This window comes from Erpetoichthys calabaricus, chromosome 17 (genome assembly GCF_900747795.2).
Source record: "Erpetoichthys calabaricus chromosome 17, fErpCal1.3, whole genome shotgun sequence".
Lineage (NCBI taxonomy): Eukaryota > Metazoa > Chordata > Cladistia > Polypteriformes > Polypteridae > Erpetoichthys > Erpetoichthys calabaricus.
In genome coordinates, this window is record NC_041410.2 from 11,760,624 (window position 1) to 11,773,603 (window position 12,980).

At 38.2% G+C, this 12,980-nt stretch overlaps 1 protein-coding gene across 1 annotated transcript in view; it reads left to right on the plus strand.

Moving 5' to 3' along the window:
- Window positions 1-915: 915 nt before the first annotated feature.
- Window positions 916-12,980, plus strand: part of angptl6 (angiopoietin-like 6) — a 28,572-nt gene continuing 16,507 nt past the window's right edge. The window contains exons 1-3 of the mRNA XM_028823895.2: window positions 916-1,420; window positions 7,215-7,895; window positions 12,296-12,497. Of these exons, the coding sequence (XP_028679728.2) occupies window positions 7,236-7,895; window positions 12,296-12,497 (862 nt within the window). The 5' untranslated portion in view covers window positions 916-1,420; window positions 7,215-7,235. The remainder of the gene's footprint in view (window positions 1,421-7,214; window positions 7,896-12,295; window positions 12,498-12,980) is intronic.

Below are 12,980 nucleotides of genomic sequence, written 5' to 3' on the forward strand. Positions count from 1 at the left end.
AGTTTAAAGCCCCCAAAACCCTGTACTGGATTAAGATGGTTTTAATAATAGGAGGATAGAGTAAAATAGAAATATTTTACATCAGGGATAGTATTTGAACACAACATAGGAAAAGAAATCATCAGAATGGAAGCATAAGCTAGTAGAATGTAATAATCATGATTTTACAGAATGCCCAGAAGGGGTGGACAAACCAAGATCATCAGAGCTGTGACTTTGCCTTTTACAACTAACTGTGGATCACCTGAGGTTTGCATTTGCCAGTAATGCTGTTGACGGAGGGTTTTGTTTTTCTCTCTTCCATTGTCAACTAATGATATTAATATTAATAAGACTTTTCTACGAGTTGTTTCTGTTTATCACTTGAATTGCTCTGTTTTACTGTGTGTTTAACATAGTTTGTGTGTTCGTGAATGTAAATGTTATTTGGTTTAGCAATGTGCATTGTAGTGGTTGATTTTCACCAGTGTTTTGAGCCTGGACTCAGTGAAGTGCTCTGTACAAAAATAAATTGAAAAAGGAACTGATACTGAGACGTTATGTCATGCTGCTGTGATAATAACATATTCCATTATTATTGTTTTGATCTCAGGACTTGTCTCCGGGCTATGAGGTGGTGAAGCAGCTAATATTGCCATCTCACAACTTTTCATTTTGAATTCCATAATCCATCTTCCAGGTGCCTGAGATTAGTGTTTGAAACTCAAAAGTCATTGATGGTGAGAGAGAGAGAGACACGGAAAATGAATACACACAGAAATTTAGTGTCCCCGGGTGTGTTAAACTCCATTTTGTACTTCAATGCGCTGTACAGAAGCACACCTACAGTGTGAAAGGAGACAGATGTGCCTGCAACATGAGCCAGAAAGGGAGGGTGGGCATGGAGGAGGGTCAGAGAATAATTGTCTTTGGCTTCATTTGACAGCAGAAGACAGAATGTGACTGACTGCTTTTCTAAAGTCTGTTGTTCTTCATGCCTATAGCTTTAAACTAATTAGATCATTCTGCTAGGGAACAGGATCTGCCTAAATGTTTATGAGGACATGGTCCAGGCAGCTTGCTGCTCAAGCTCCAGCAGTAAAGAGGCCAGAGGATAAAGAGTTTACATTTCAATCTGGGAGGATTGCAAAAGCTGAGGGTGCAGGCTTTCCCACACTTTCAGAGACATTAGCCAGGGAATTGCTGTAGACTCTGTTAATTTGACAGTCTTTCTACCAAACCAGTTTATACTAAGGATGAAACCAAGTGGTCAGTGACCAGCAGATAACAGGAATCCACAGTGCACTTTCACACTGGCAGAGACTATGCTCAAGATTGCATTTAACATCTATCATGGGAAAGTCTGCATAAGCAAAGTCGTCCCTAAAAGTGCGTGAGTAAAGGAGAGACCTTATGAAGAATTCGTAAGAACAACACGGAGGTAAGCTGAGATGAAGAGGACTGAGAGAATTATGAGAATAATGTGTTGTCAACTGAACTTATGATTATGTTTGGAATATGTTTCTGCACTCTGTGACTGTTAACTGGATAAACCAGGTTTGAAACATTTATATTGTGTTTATAGCAGACAGGCATTGAGGACAAGGACACAAAATAATCAGTCCTATTCCTCCCACTGTTTTGTTGTGGGATCTTAAGCAAATCCCTAAACCTGCATGTGCTCCAACTATAAAAACAAATATCTGTTAACAATTGTATCTTTGTACCTCCTTAGAAAAACGTGGCTGCCATTTTAACAGCAATTATAGTCGTTCTCAATACTTGTTTGAATAGAACATTATTTTATTGCAAAACAATTACCATTAGTTTTGGTATATGTTCACATGGAATAAGTAATGTTGTGCATTAAATGCTTAATATTCACCTATTACTGTTTGTTAGGTTGAGCTAAAGGGTTATACCTAAGTTTTATTAAGACATAAAACAACCCCACATTCTGAAAACTGCTTAATCTACTATAAGATTACGAGGGAGCCAGAGCCTGTCCCAGGAGTATTGGGTACAAGTGATTAGTTCATTATAGATTATTTATTGGAAGTTTAAAATATGCTTCTATATAAAGTCAATTATTTTTATAGAAGAGATTATGTGAGGTGGACCTGTGTCTTTTTGCACAAATTTCACAATGTATCTGGAGCCAACTCTGGATGAGATGTTAATTTTCCACAGGACCCATTGTCTCCATTACCTACACTTGCACTTACAAAGGCACAATTTAAAATCACTGGTATACTTACATAAATATTTGACAGAGACCTTTATCCAAAGCAACGTACAATATCATGATACATTACAACTGTTTACTGATCATTTTAACAGTACAGGCAGGTTAAGTAACTTGCTCTGGTTCACATATGGAGTCAGAGGTGAAGGGTCAACCAGCAGCTTTTCAGCTTAAGGGTCTAGTGCCTTACCTAATACTCCCACATATACAGTACATGGGCAGAATGTGCATTCTCCACAGATGAGGCTCAGACTTCTAAACTAATATGCTGGATCTGTGAGGTGACAACACTAATCACTGCACCACAGTTGAGAAAGCAATCTATCTATCAATTCACTTTGTGGCTGTGAACAAGTTACTTAACTTGTCAGTAGGTCATAGTGAAAGTGTTTAGTTCAATTCTGTTTATTTTTATTATGCCTCGCAGTTGAGCATATGTAAGATCAGTTTCCTTCTCAGTGCATGCTTTTCCAAACTTGGGTCTGAACTCTAGCCTTGATGCTTGGCTGCCAGGGACGAGTGAGCTAAATTCTTTAGGCTGGATGTCAGCAGAGGCTGACATTGCTGGTGGCCATATCACATTGTGCTACAATATAAAAATATTAATAAACCAGTAAATCGTTTGGTAACAAAAGGTGTTACTATATTTAAAAATAAATATTACACAGTAAACAGTGTGGTTGCTTTTTAGTGCAGCATTTTATGTTAAAAAATGTATAACATTTAACAGTATCATTTGTTGGAGTTTTATAGGGGTCTAATTATTTCAATTACAAATCCAAACAATGGAGTGGTATGGCAGCAGAGCTAACCTCTATGCCACCATGCCATCCCGGTTATACAGTATACATCAAAATACTTTAAAACATTGTTGCACCATTCATGGCATATGTTGGATCCATGGCTGAAGTGATAAGCACTGGGGCATATGTCTGGGGGCGGTACGGTGGCGCAGTGGGTAGTGCTGCTGCTCCGCAGTTAGGAGACCCGGGTTCGCTTCCCGGGTCCTCCCTGCGTGGAGTTTGCATGTTCTCCCCGTGTCTGTGTGGGTTTCCTCCGGGTGCTCCGGTTTCCTCCCACAGTCCAAAGACATGCAGGTTAGGTGCATTGGCAATCCTAAATTGTCCCAAGTGTGTGTGTGCCCTGCGTTGGGCTGGTGCCCTGCCTGGGTTTTTTTCCTGCCTTTCGCCCTGTGTTGGCTGGGATTGGCTCCAGCAGACCCCTGTGACCCTGTAGTTAGGATATAGCGGGTTGGATAATGGATGGATGGATGGCATATGTCTGGATTTATACAATAAGCATGGAAAAGTCAAAATAAACCAAACTTGTCCTATTGTGTAACCTAGATGACAAGTGTGACAGTGCAAATGGATGCAGGTAGAGATATCTAGGATTGTTCAACCCAGTGGTTCTCATGTTCCGTCCTAGAAGCCAAACTACTGGTGCTTTACTTTCATTAAAATCAAGTTCTACCTATGACTGGACTCTCAGCTTAATTAAGCAAATAATTATCTTTCAGTTTCTTTGTTTTGTTATCAGTCTAGAAATTATAGAAAGGAGTTTGCTAAATTTTTATTCAGCTGTACTAATTATACAAGTTACATGAGGATGATGATGTATTTTTTTATCTCAATTTTTAAGGTTTTCATCATCATTCTGCTTTTCCAGCTGTTCTGATTATTTGCTCTGTTTTTTACTAATTAGCATGCCAGTGGGTCTGACATTGAAGTAGGAGCAGGATCTCAGAATTCACTGCTTCGTCCATGTTTAATTATCATTATTTGTACACAATTAAGGTGGCAAACCCCACAGAAAGAAGCGAAAAATTGATAAATGACAAAAGAGAGTTAAGTATTGAAAGTTAAGGGAAAAATACGAAAATTTCTAAATTTCTTATAAATAGTATCTTTTCTAAAAGTAGAGTAAAAGAAGGAAAAAGGACCAGCTAATTAAATCATGAGATCATTTAGAGGTAAAATCACTCAATAATTGTGAAATTTGCAGGAGCCAGAAACCACAGACACATTTAGCCCCCAGGATCGAACATGGAAATCAAAACAGCATTGTGTATCTATTATAATTACGGTATGCAGTGTTAAGTAAAATGAATATAAGTGGTGTCTGATGGCAAATAACACAAAGGAAACATTTAGCACAGAGGCCTAGAAGACTGGAACTGTCAGAATGTGACACTGAGATGACCATCGAGTGTTACATTTGCTTAGCTCTCTTCTCACTGTGATCATCTGCTCATTTTAAGTAATAGCAGGTCCTTCTTCCTTAAAGAGCTGTCATACAGTACTTGTGTCCACAATGTGTTTTCATGACTATAAGTTTCTTTATGCATGATAATATATTTACTTTACCCAAAACTAAATACATATCTGTCCACTGTTTTAGATGCACAATCTCTATCATCCACCATCCCATCACACCAACAGTCAACATCATAAAGGTTTTTTATTTGGTTGTTTTACAGTGGATGGAGATACTTTCGTAAATGATGTGAAAATGTTAGTATGGACAGAGATTGTCATTGTTTAAAAATACCATTTTTAAATTAAAATGTAGTGGTGTGGACATAGCCTATACTGGAAACCTTCACAACTTATAGAAAGTGGACAAATTGGACTGAATGGTCTTCTCTTATTTTTTTAAATGTATGCTTTTCATTAAAAATGCATGTGCTGTATGAGATGTACATTGTGTAGATGTTGGTTGTAATTACAAAACAGTAACATAAGCGAACAGTGAAATATAGAAATACAGTAACTTGGGTTATTTCTTTTCTTGGAATGGCTGAGCAGCTGCGTATCATAAAGAAGCCTTAATCAAGACATTAGGAACATTCTCTAATAGGGAAAATATTTAGAAAACATCTGCCATGGAACCAATGAAAGCACAGAAAGACCCAATAAAGATCACAGCTTGAAATATACAAGCCACATATTGTATTGGTATTGAAACTAAATCTCTTGAGAATTTTCCACTTATACATGTTTAAACACTTCTCTTGGCCGGTCTAAAACTTATCTTTTGAACCAATTGTCTGTGGAGATTAAGCACCCCTTTGTTTACTTGAACAAATTTCTAATGATTTTAAGGTTGTTTGATGTTAATGGTCCTCTTTTACAGATCTTACTACCAGAAGCTCACAGCTTTTTGCTAATTGTTTGTAATTTTCTAGACCTCTTTAAAGAATTTGCTCTTCTTTTTTCCTCAATAGCAGAAAAAGAACCCATAAAAAACATCTGGATCTCAGTTAGGTGTTTGCTTTCAAGTCAACTAATTAAACATAAACACTTGGAATCTTTAACTAATCTATTCTAAGATGAATAGGCAGGCTGTCGTTAGCAAGATTCAAACACAGGATGAATAACTTCAGTGTATTCTGCTCAGTTCAGTTTCCCACACATCAGCATTAGACAACATTAATGAGAGGAATTTATCAGATTTAAAATCACCTCAAATAGTAAATGCACAGAAAAGCATATTTAGTAGTTTTTACCTCTATGAGAAGCTGAACATTCAGAAATTCTTCTGGTCAGTATGGTCTCTGTCATGGGTGAGAATGTGCTGATTTTATTCCATTAGATGATACCTAATAAAGCAAAAGCCTATATCAACATCTATGGGTTCAAGGCAGGAATCAGTCATAGAGGGGTTACAAGTCCATCACAGGGCACACTCACACTAACTCAAACAGGACCAGTTTACAGTATAGCCATGAGTTAATGGCTTCTGCTTGCCTTTGAGATGTAGAAGAAAACAATGGAGGAAATCTCAGTCTTGATGATAACATGCAAACACCACATACTGTAGATAGTCAGTGGCTGCAAATCAGACACAGGATTTAGAATCTCAGAGGGAGCAGCATTAGCCACTGTGCCACTCAACATATAATTACACGAATACAAATTATTATGTTGTTTCTAAATGTTACTATTTTTGATTTACATGCAAGCTTTTGACTTTCCTACTCAGACATCCATTTTCTAATCCTCTTACCCGGTTCAGAATCACAGTGAGCTAGATCCTATCCCAGCAGCATCAGTTGATGGCCAGTAACTGACTTTTGACAGGGTGCCACTCCATCATATGGCACAATGATAGGCACACTAACACTCCAACAACCTGGGCCAATTTGTGTACTAAGTACTCAGAGGAATTCGTGTAGACGTAGGGAGATCCTCATACATATTTCTTTATTTAGTGGTTTCATGTTCTACCTCAAATTAATATGAACTATAAAATAATTAAAATTAGAAACAGCCTGGCTAAGACTGCGGCTTCTGTCAATTCATCTGTTCCTACAGCTCTCACATTACCAATGGCAGATATACTCAATAGGATATAAGATTATTTACCAGTGTTAAAGCAATTAGAGTCGTATTGATGTATTGTGTAACATTTCTGTACATAAATGGGATAGATAATTAGTGTAGACCCTGTTTTAAAGTTTGTTATTTTTTCAATTTTCTGAACCTGCTTATTCCACCACAAGGGAGTGGGAGGCCATCCTGATGACACTGAGAACAAGACAGGAACCACCCTTGGCCTTGAAACCAGTTTCTCACATAACATATTCAAAATCTCTCAAATGCTTAGAGGCTCCGTCTAATCTAATATGCATGTGTTGAGATATAGGAGGATAACTATGATACTTGGAGAAAAAGCAAAGCGGGTACTGGGAGAACATGAAAGTATCATACCTATGACTTTCAGGCAGCAGTGCTAACCACTTTCCCACCATTTCACTTTTAACTAATAATTTCATATACTGTGCATAACTGATTCTGTTCTTTATATAACTTATTATTTTGTATGTATACTACTGTGTTACTATGACTTATTAAGTCACAACTATGTCAGGGCAATGATAGAACTGACAGCCTACAATACTCAGTTGGCTTGTGGCTATATTTTCTCTTAAGATCTTTTTTCTGCATTTTCCTAACTTAAATTTTGAAAAATCTGTACTGTGTTTCAGGTTCACCCACTGTATGGAAAGATGTGGAGACCAGCTGTATTGGCTCTGCTATTGTTCCTCTTCATAGGAAAACTTTACTGTGATAGCGGTGAGGCCAAAAAAACTCAAAAAGGGGCAGCTGCCACCAATGAGGCATCAGACCAACATCGCCCGTCCTCCGAAGCACACTCACAGCCAGCTGCACCTACAGGGAAATGCTCATATACATTTGTGGTTCCCCAACAAAAGATCACTGGTGCCATTTGCCTGAGCAGCAAAAGCCTCATGTCAGAGGACATCAGTGGCTTGAATAAAACTGAACTTGCCAATTTGCGACTGGAGCTGGGGGAGCAACAGAGGCAAATTGAACATATTAAGCAGATGGTGGAAGTGGATGGTGGCATTGTGAATGAGGTAAAACTGTTGCGCAAAGAGAGCCGTAACATGAACTCCAGAATCACGCAGTTGTACACTCAGCTTCTTCATGAGATCATTCAGAAGAAGGAACAATCGTTAGAGGAAACACAGCTGGAGAACCGTCTTCTCAATATCACAGCACAAGTACTCAAGGTGTCCGCCAGCCACCAAGAGCTGGAGCGCAAGTATGGTGCCATGATTTCCCTCATCAATAACCAGAGCTTGGCCATTGCTCGCCTAGAAAAACAGTGCCTCGTCAATGCAAATGGTGGGCAGCCACATCAAGTAAGTGTAATCATTTAAAACAATAAGTGATTTTCTGTTTATATTTGTGCAGTCATCCATACAAGCACAGTATATCTAAACATTTCAATTCAGATATATGATGGCAGGGCAAAATATTGACAGAATGAAGGAACAGACCGAAGATAACACTAACTGGTCTTTAAATCATAGTTCATAAGATCGCTATGCCAGTACCATTAATGTTATTTTCGCTATATGGAAAACAAAGATGGGCGGCACGGTGGCGCAGTGGTAGCGCTGCTGCCTCGCAGTAAGGATACCTGGGTTCACTTCCCGGGTCCTCCCTGCATGGAGTTTGCATGTCCACCCCGTGTCTGTGTGGGTTTCCTCTCACAGTCCAAGGACATGCAGGTTAGGTGCATTGGTGATCCTGAATTGTCCCTAGTGTGTGCTTGGTGTGTGGATGTGTGTGTGCCCTGCGGTGGGCTGGCGCCCTGCCCAGGATTTGTTCCTGCTTTGCGCCCTGTGCTGGCTGGGATTGGCTCCAGGGAGGATTGTGTTAGGACAGTGGTTCTCAAACTGTGGGGTATGAAAAATACATCTATTGAAACCAAAACAAATTAACTTAAACTACATTCTGATACTAGAAAAATAAATATCGATAAAAGTTAAGTAGGCATAATAAAATATGCATCTATGATATATCATTAATTAAAAAAGAACTAATTGGTATTAGAGGGCTCCTTTCAAAAAAACGTTAGGGGGCGCGATTAAAACTGTTATGAAAACTCGGGTCGCAAATACTTAAAGGTTGAGAAACGCTGGTGTTAGGATATTGCAGGTTGGAAAATGACTGACTAACTGACTGGTAAACAAAACGTGAAATCTAAAGGTGCACATTTCACCTTTCTGTTCATACAATTTACTGGCAGTGGTCAACAAAATGGAGACATATGAGCAAGGGACATAAAGTTTATTGAAATCAGGTGTTTCCATAAGGGCAAACCAGCTCATATAACAGCATGGACAAAGGTGCGAGTAGGAATCTTGCCCAGACCCTGTTTATAATCATCATGGCCAGCACATCAACAAAATTAGGTCTCAGTGGAACTGAAAAAGGGGAAATTGGCCATGAGGATGGAGTTTAGGGTATTGTCAGTATACAGTAGAAGATAGTAGGCAGTGCTTTATTAGCCAAGGACAGCTCTGGCCACAAGTGAATGTTTATGCATTCTTCTGAAGTCTTCAAGGTGATTTCTAAACAGGTAAGAAACTCAAAATTAAATGACTTGCATTTTTTTGTACAATGTAAGACACACACTTTTTTCTGAATGCTCCACCGATACATTGCAATAAATAGAGTTCAGTGCACAAAGCACTTATTGCAAGCAATGGACACATGTAATATGGTCAAAAATGCATCCTTTATCTGTTATGTCAGCGAACTGACAAGATCTGAGAAATTACCAGGAGAAGAAACTAATAACAGATAAGGGTCAACATCATGCAATTAAAGTCTCAAGCATCAAAGCCAAAACAAGAGCCAAAAATACAGGGCAAAAAAAGTCAGAAACTGGAAAAAAATATGGAAGGCTTTTAAGAAAACCACTACAAACAAGAGTTTTGTATCCATAGCTCAGATAAGAAAGTAATTTTTAGATGACCTTTAATCCCATCACATTGTTACCTGAAGACCACGATCTCCAAGGACATGCCCCTAGCAACTTGTGAAGCAGTCCTGAGGATGGGAACAAAACATAGCAGCAATAATACAAAATACAAAATGGTGGATGAAATGGGCCAAAAAATTATATAACTTTAAGCGGATGGGACTTCTAAAAAATAAATGTGATAATCATAATCGGGAGTCTCAAAAACCTCTAAAACAGTTGTTTGATTTCAGAAACCCATGCGAAAAAATGTATATAAAAAAATGAAACCTTAATATCATAATATAAGGCTCTGCACACTAATAGAACCCTGTAAATCTCTGTGCTTGTACAGTGGAAAGAAAAAATATGTGAACCTTCTGGCATGACCTGGATTTCTCCATTAATTGGTCATAAAACATATCTAAATAATCACTGAATTCACAGAACTAGACAAATACAATAAGCTTACACTAATAACATACAATTTATAATCTTTCATTGACTTTATTGAACACACCTATCAAACATTCACAGTGTACTCTGGAAAACGTTTGTGAATCCTTGGATTTAATAACTGATCAAACCTCCTTTGGCAGCAGTAACCTCAAACAAGGGCTTCTGGTAGCTATGGATCAGTCCTTCAGGGGGAATTTAGAAACATTCTTGCTTGCAAAGCTGTTTCAGCTCAGCCGTATTTTTAGGATGTCTGGTGTGAATGGCTCTCTTGAGATTATTTCACAACATCTCCATTGGGTTAAGGTCTGGGCTCAGACTGGACCATTTCAAAAGATGGATTTTTTTTTTTTAAGCCATTGTATTTATTCTGATGTTTAGGGTCATTGCCCTTCTGCATCACCCTACTACTACTGTGCTTCAGCTCTTTGACAGCTATCCTGATATTATCCCTTGATAAAGATGGAAATTCATTTGCCCCTCAATGATGGCAAGCTGTCCATGGTCCAAGGCAGCAAAGCAGCCTCAAATCATGATACTCTCTCCATCGTTTTCACATTGGTATGCCGTGCCCTGTTCACAACATATATACTGCTGTGTATTCTTCACAAACAATTCAGCTTTAGTTTCATCAGTTTACAAAACATTTTCCCAATAGGATTGGTAAACGTCAGGCGTGTAACAATGTTTTGTTGGAGGGCAGTGGCTTCGTCCTTGGTGTCCTGCCATGGACACCGTGCTTGTTCATTGTTTTGTGCATGGTAAGCTCCTGAACAGAAATGTTACTCCATTCCAATGATTTGTTCATGCCTTTTGCCATTTCTGTACGATTCTTGTTTACTTCACTGAGCTTTCTGTGTTGTGTCTTCCACGACATCTTGGCTGACTGCCACCTCTAGGGCAAGTAGCCACAGTACTAAATCATCTCAATTTATACACAATTTATCTAACTGTGAACTAACAAATATCTAACCTCTTTGAAATGACTTTGTATCCCTTTCCAGTTTCATGTAAATCAACAATCTTTTATCATAGATCTTCTGAGATTTCTTTTTGCAAGGCATGCTTCACATCAGCAGATGCTTCTTGTGAACAGCAAACTTAAAATGTTTGAGTCTTTTTAATTGGTCAGTGTACCTCTAAACCACCCCTCCAGTCTTGTTTCATTGATTGGACTCCAGGTTTGTTAGCTTCTGACTCCAGTTCACTTTTGTTGAAGTCATTGGCCTAGGGGTTTACATACTTTTCCAATCTATACCGTGAATGTTTGAATGACATATTCAATATGTACAACAGCAGTTCTCAAACTGTGGGGCGCGCCCCCAAAGTAACAAAAAAGGGGGCGCGAATGTTGCCATATGTGCTATAATTTCGCTCTTTGTAGGAAAATTTTAAACTTGTAGCAGTGTATCAGCAGCAAAAAATATAGGAATACATTTTATTAGGGTTTCATAAAAACATTAGGGGGGCGCGATTAAAAGTTATGAAAACTCGGGTCGCAAATACTTAAAGGTTGAGAAATGTACAAGATGATGTACAAGAACAATGTAATCTTTTGTTAAATAGTTAAACCAGACTGTGTTTGTTCATTACCATAACTTAGATGAATATCAGACCATATTTTAGGATACATTTATACATATATGTGGTTATTTCCAAAGGGTTCACATACTTTTTCTTACCACTGTGTACTTCAGGTTCTAATAGCACTAAAATAGTTTGAGGTCCATTTACCTAAAAAAGTTTCAATTCATTCAATCCACTTTCACCCAATGAAGCAATTCTTCATACCTAGTACTCTGAGTACCTACTGTACATTTGGTCAGTGAATAATTTGATAAAATAAATGTTTGGTACAAAAGGCTTATTTAAGCATTTAGGGGAGGATCTGCAACAGTATCTAATACAGCATCCTCCATCAATAAGGAGAGGGTTAATGTTCTTTGCTTGCTGCATTCCTCCTGGAGAACTCTTGACACATGGCATATACAGTACAGGTCAACTGGCATGTGGCATTGAAACAATATGCTCAGTGAACTAACATTTTTTTTTCTCATCTTATTTACCATAACCTGTAATAAAATACTACTTGAAGACTATTAAATGCATTCACAATTTTATTTATTTGTTCAGCTTTTCAATTCTCTAGCTTACATTGTTTCTTTCTTACCGCATAAGGTCCCATTTCTATCCTGCTTTTCAAAGTATAATATTTAACAATATTAGTAGTTATTATGGTAAGAAATGGTAATAGGACTTTCAGCTTGCACTGGTCATCAGAGGTAAGGGTCCACCAGCATAACTGAAAATAATACCTTGTTTCCTTGTTTGCAGGCTCATCCAGGACAAGCAGAATCAAAAAACAAAAGTAACAGCCAGGCAGATACCAGCAACGAGATTCAGAGAGATCAGACAGCCACCCTTACCGACAAGCAGCCTCAGCGGGGTCACCACGCCATTCAGCCTCCCCCTACGTCAGCAGCCAGTTCTCCCACTGAGTCCTACATCTTTCATGCATCTGTAACAAAAACAGCAGGTATGTCAACTGACTGCACACATTGGGCACGGGAGGAAGAGGTAAAGGGATCAAAATCTATTGATATTATATATATTGATATTGATATACAGTATATACTGATAGATTGACAGATTACTAATGAGAAATAAAAACATAAATGTCAAAGAAGCCTATTTCACTGGTGAAATTCCATAAATAAGAATTCAAAGACACATGGCAAAAAATGAATATTGCTATAATCTTTGAAAGATTTGTCTTTAAGGGGACATGTTAGGACAGGATGTGTTGTGTTATTGATATTACGTATCATTTAGATTCCTTTGATCAATTTTGGCCTATGGTGTATTTTTATGGTCAAACTGTCTTTTTCTGGGAAATACATTTTCATTCCACAGTTAAAAGTAATGTTGTCTTTGACTTTGGCATTAGTGCATATGTGGGTGTATGTGTGTACCTCATGACATACTGGCATTCGTTCCTATCTAACACAGAAGTCCAGTC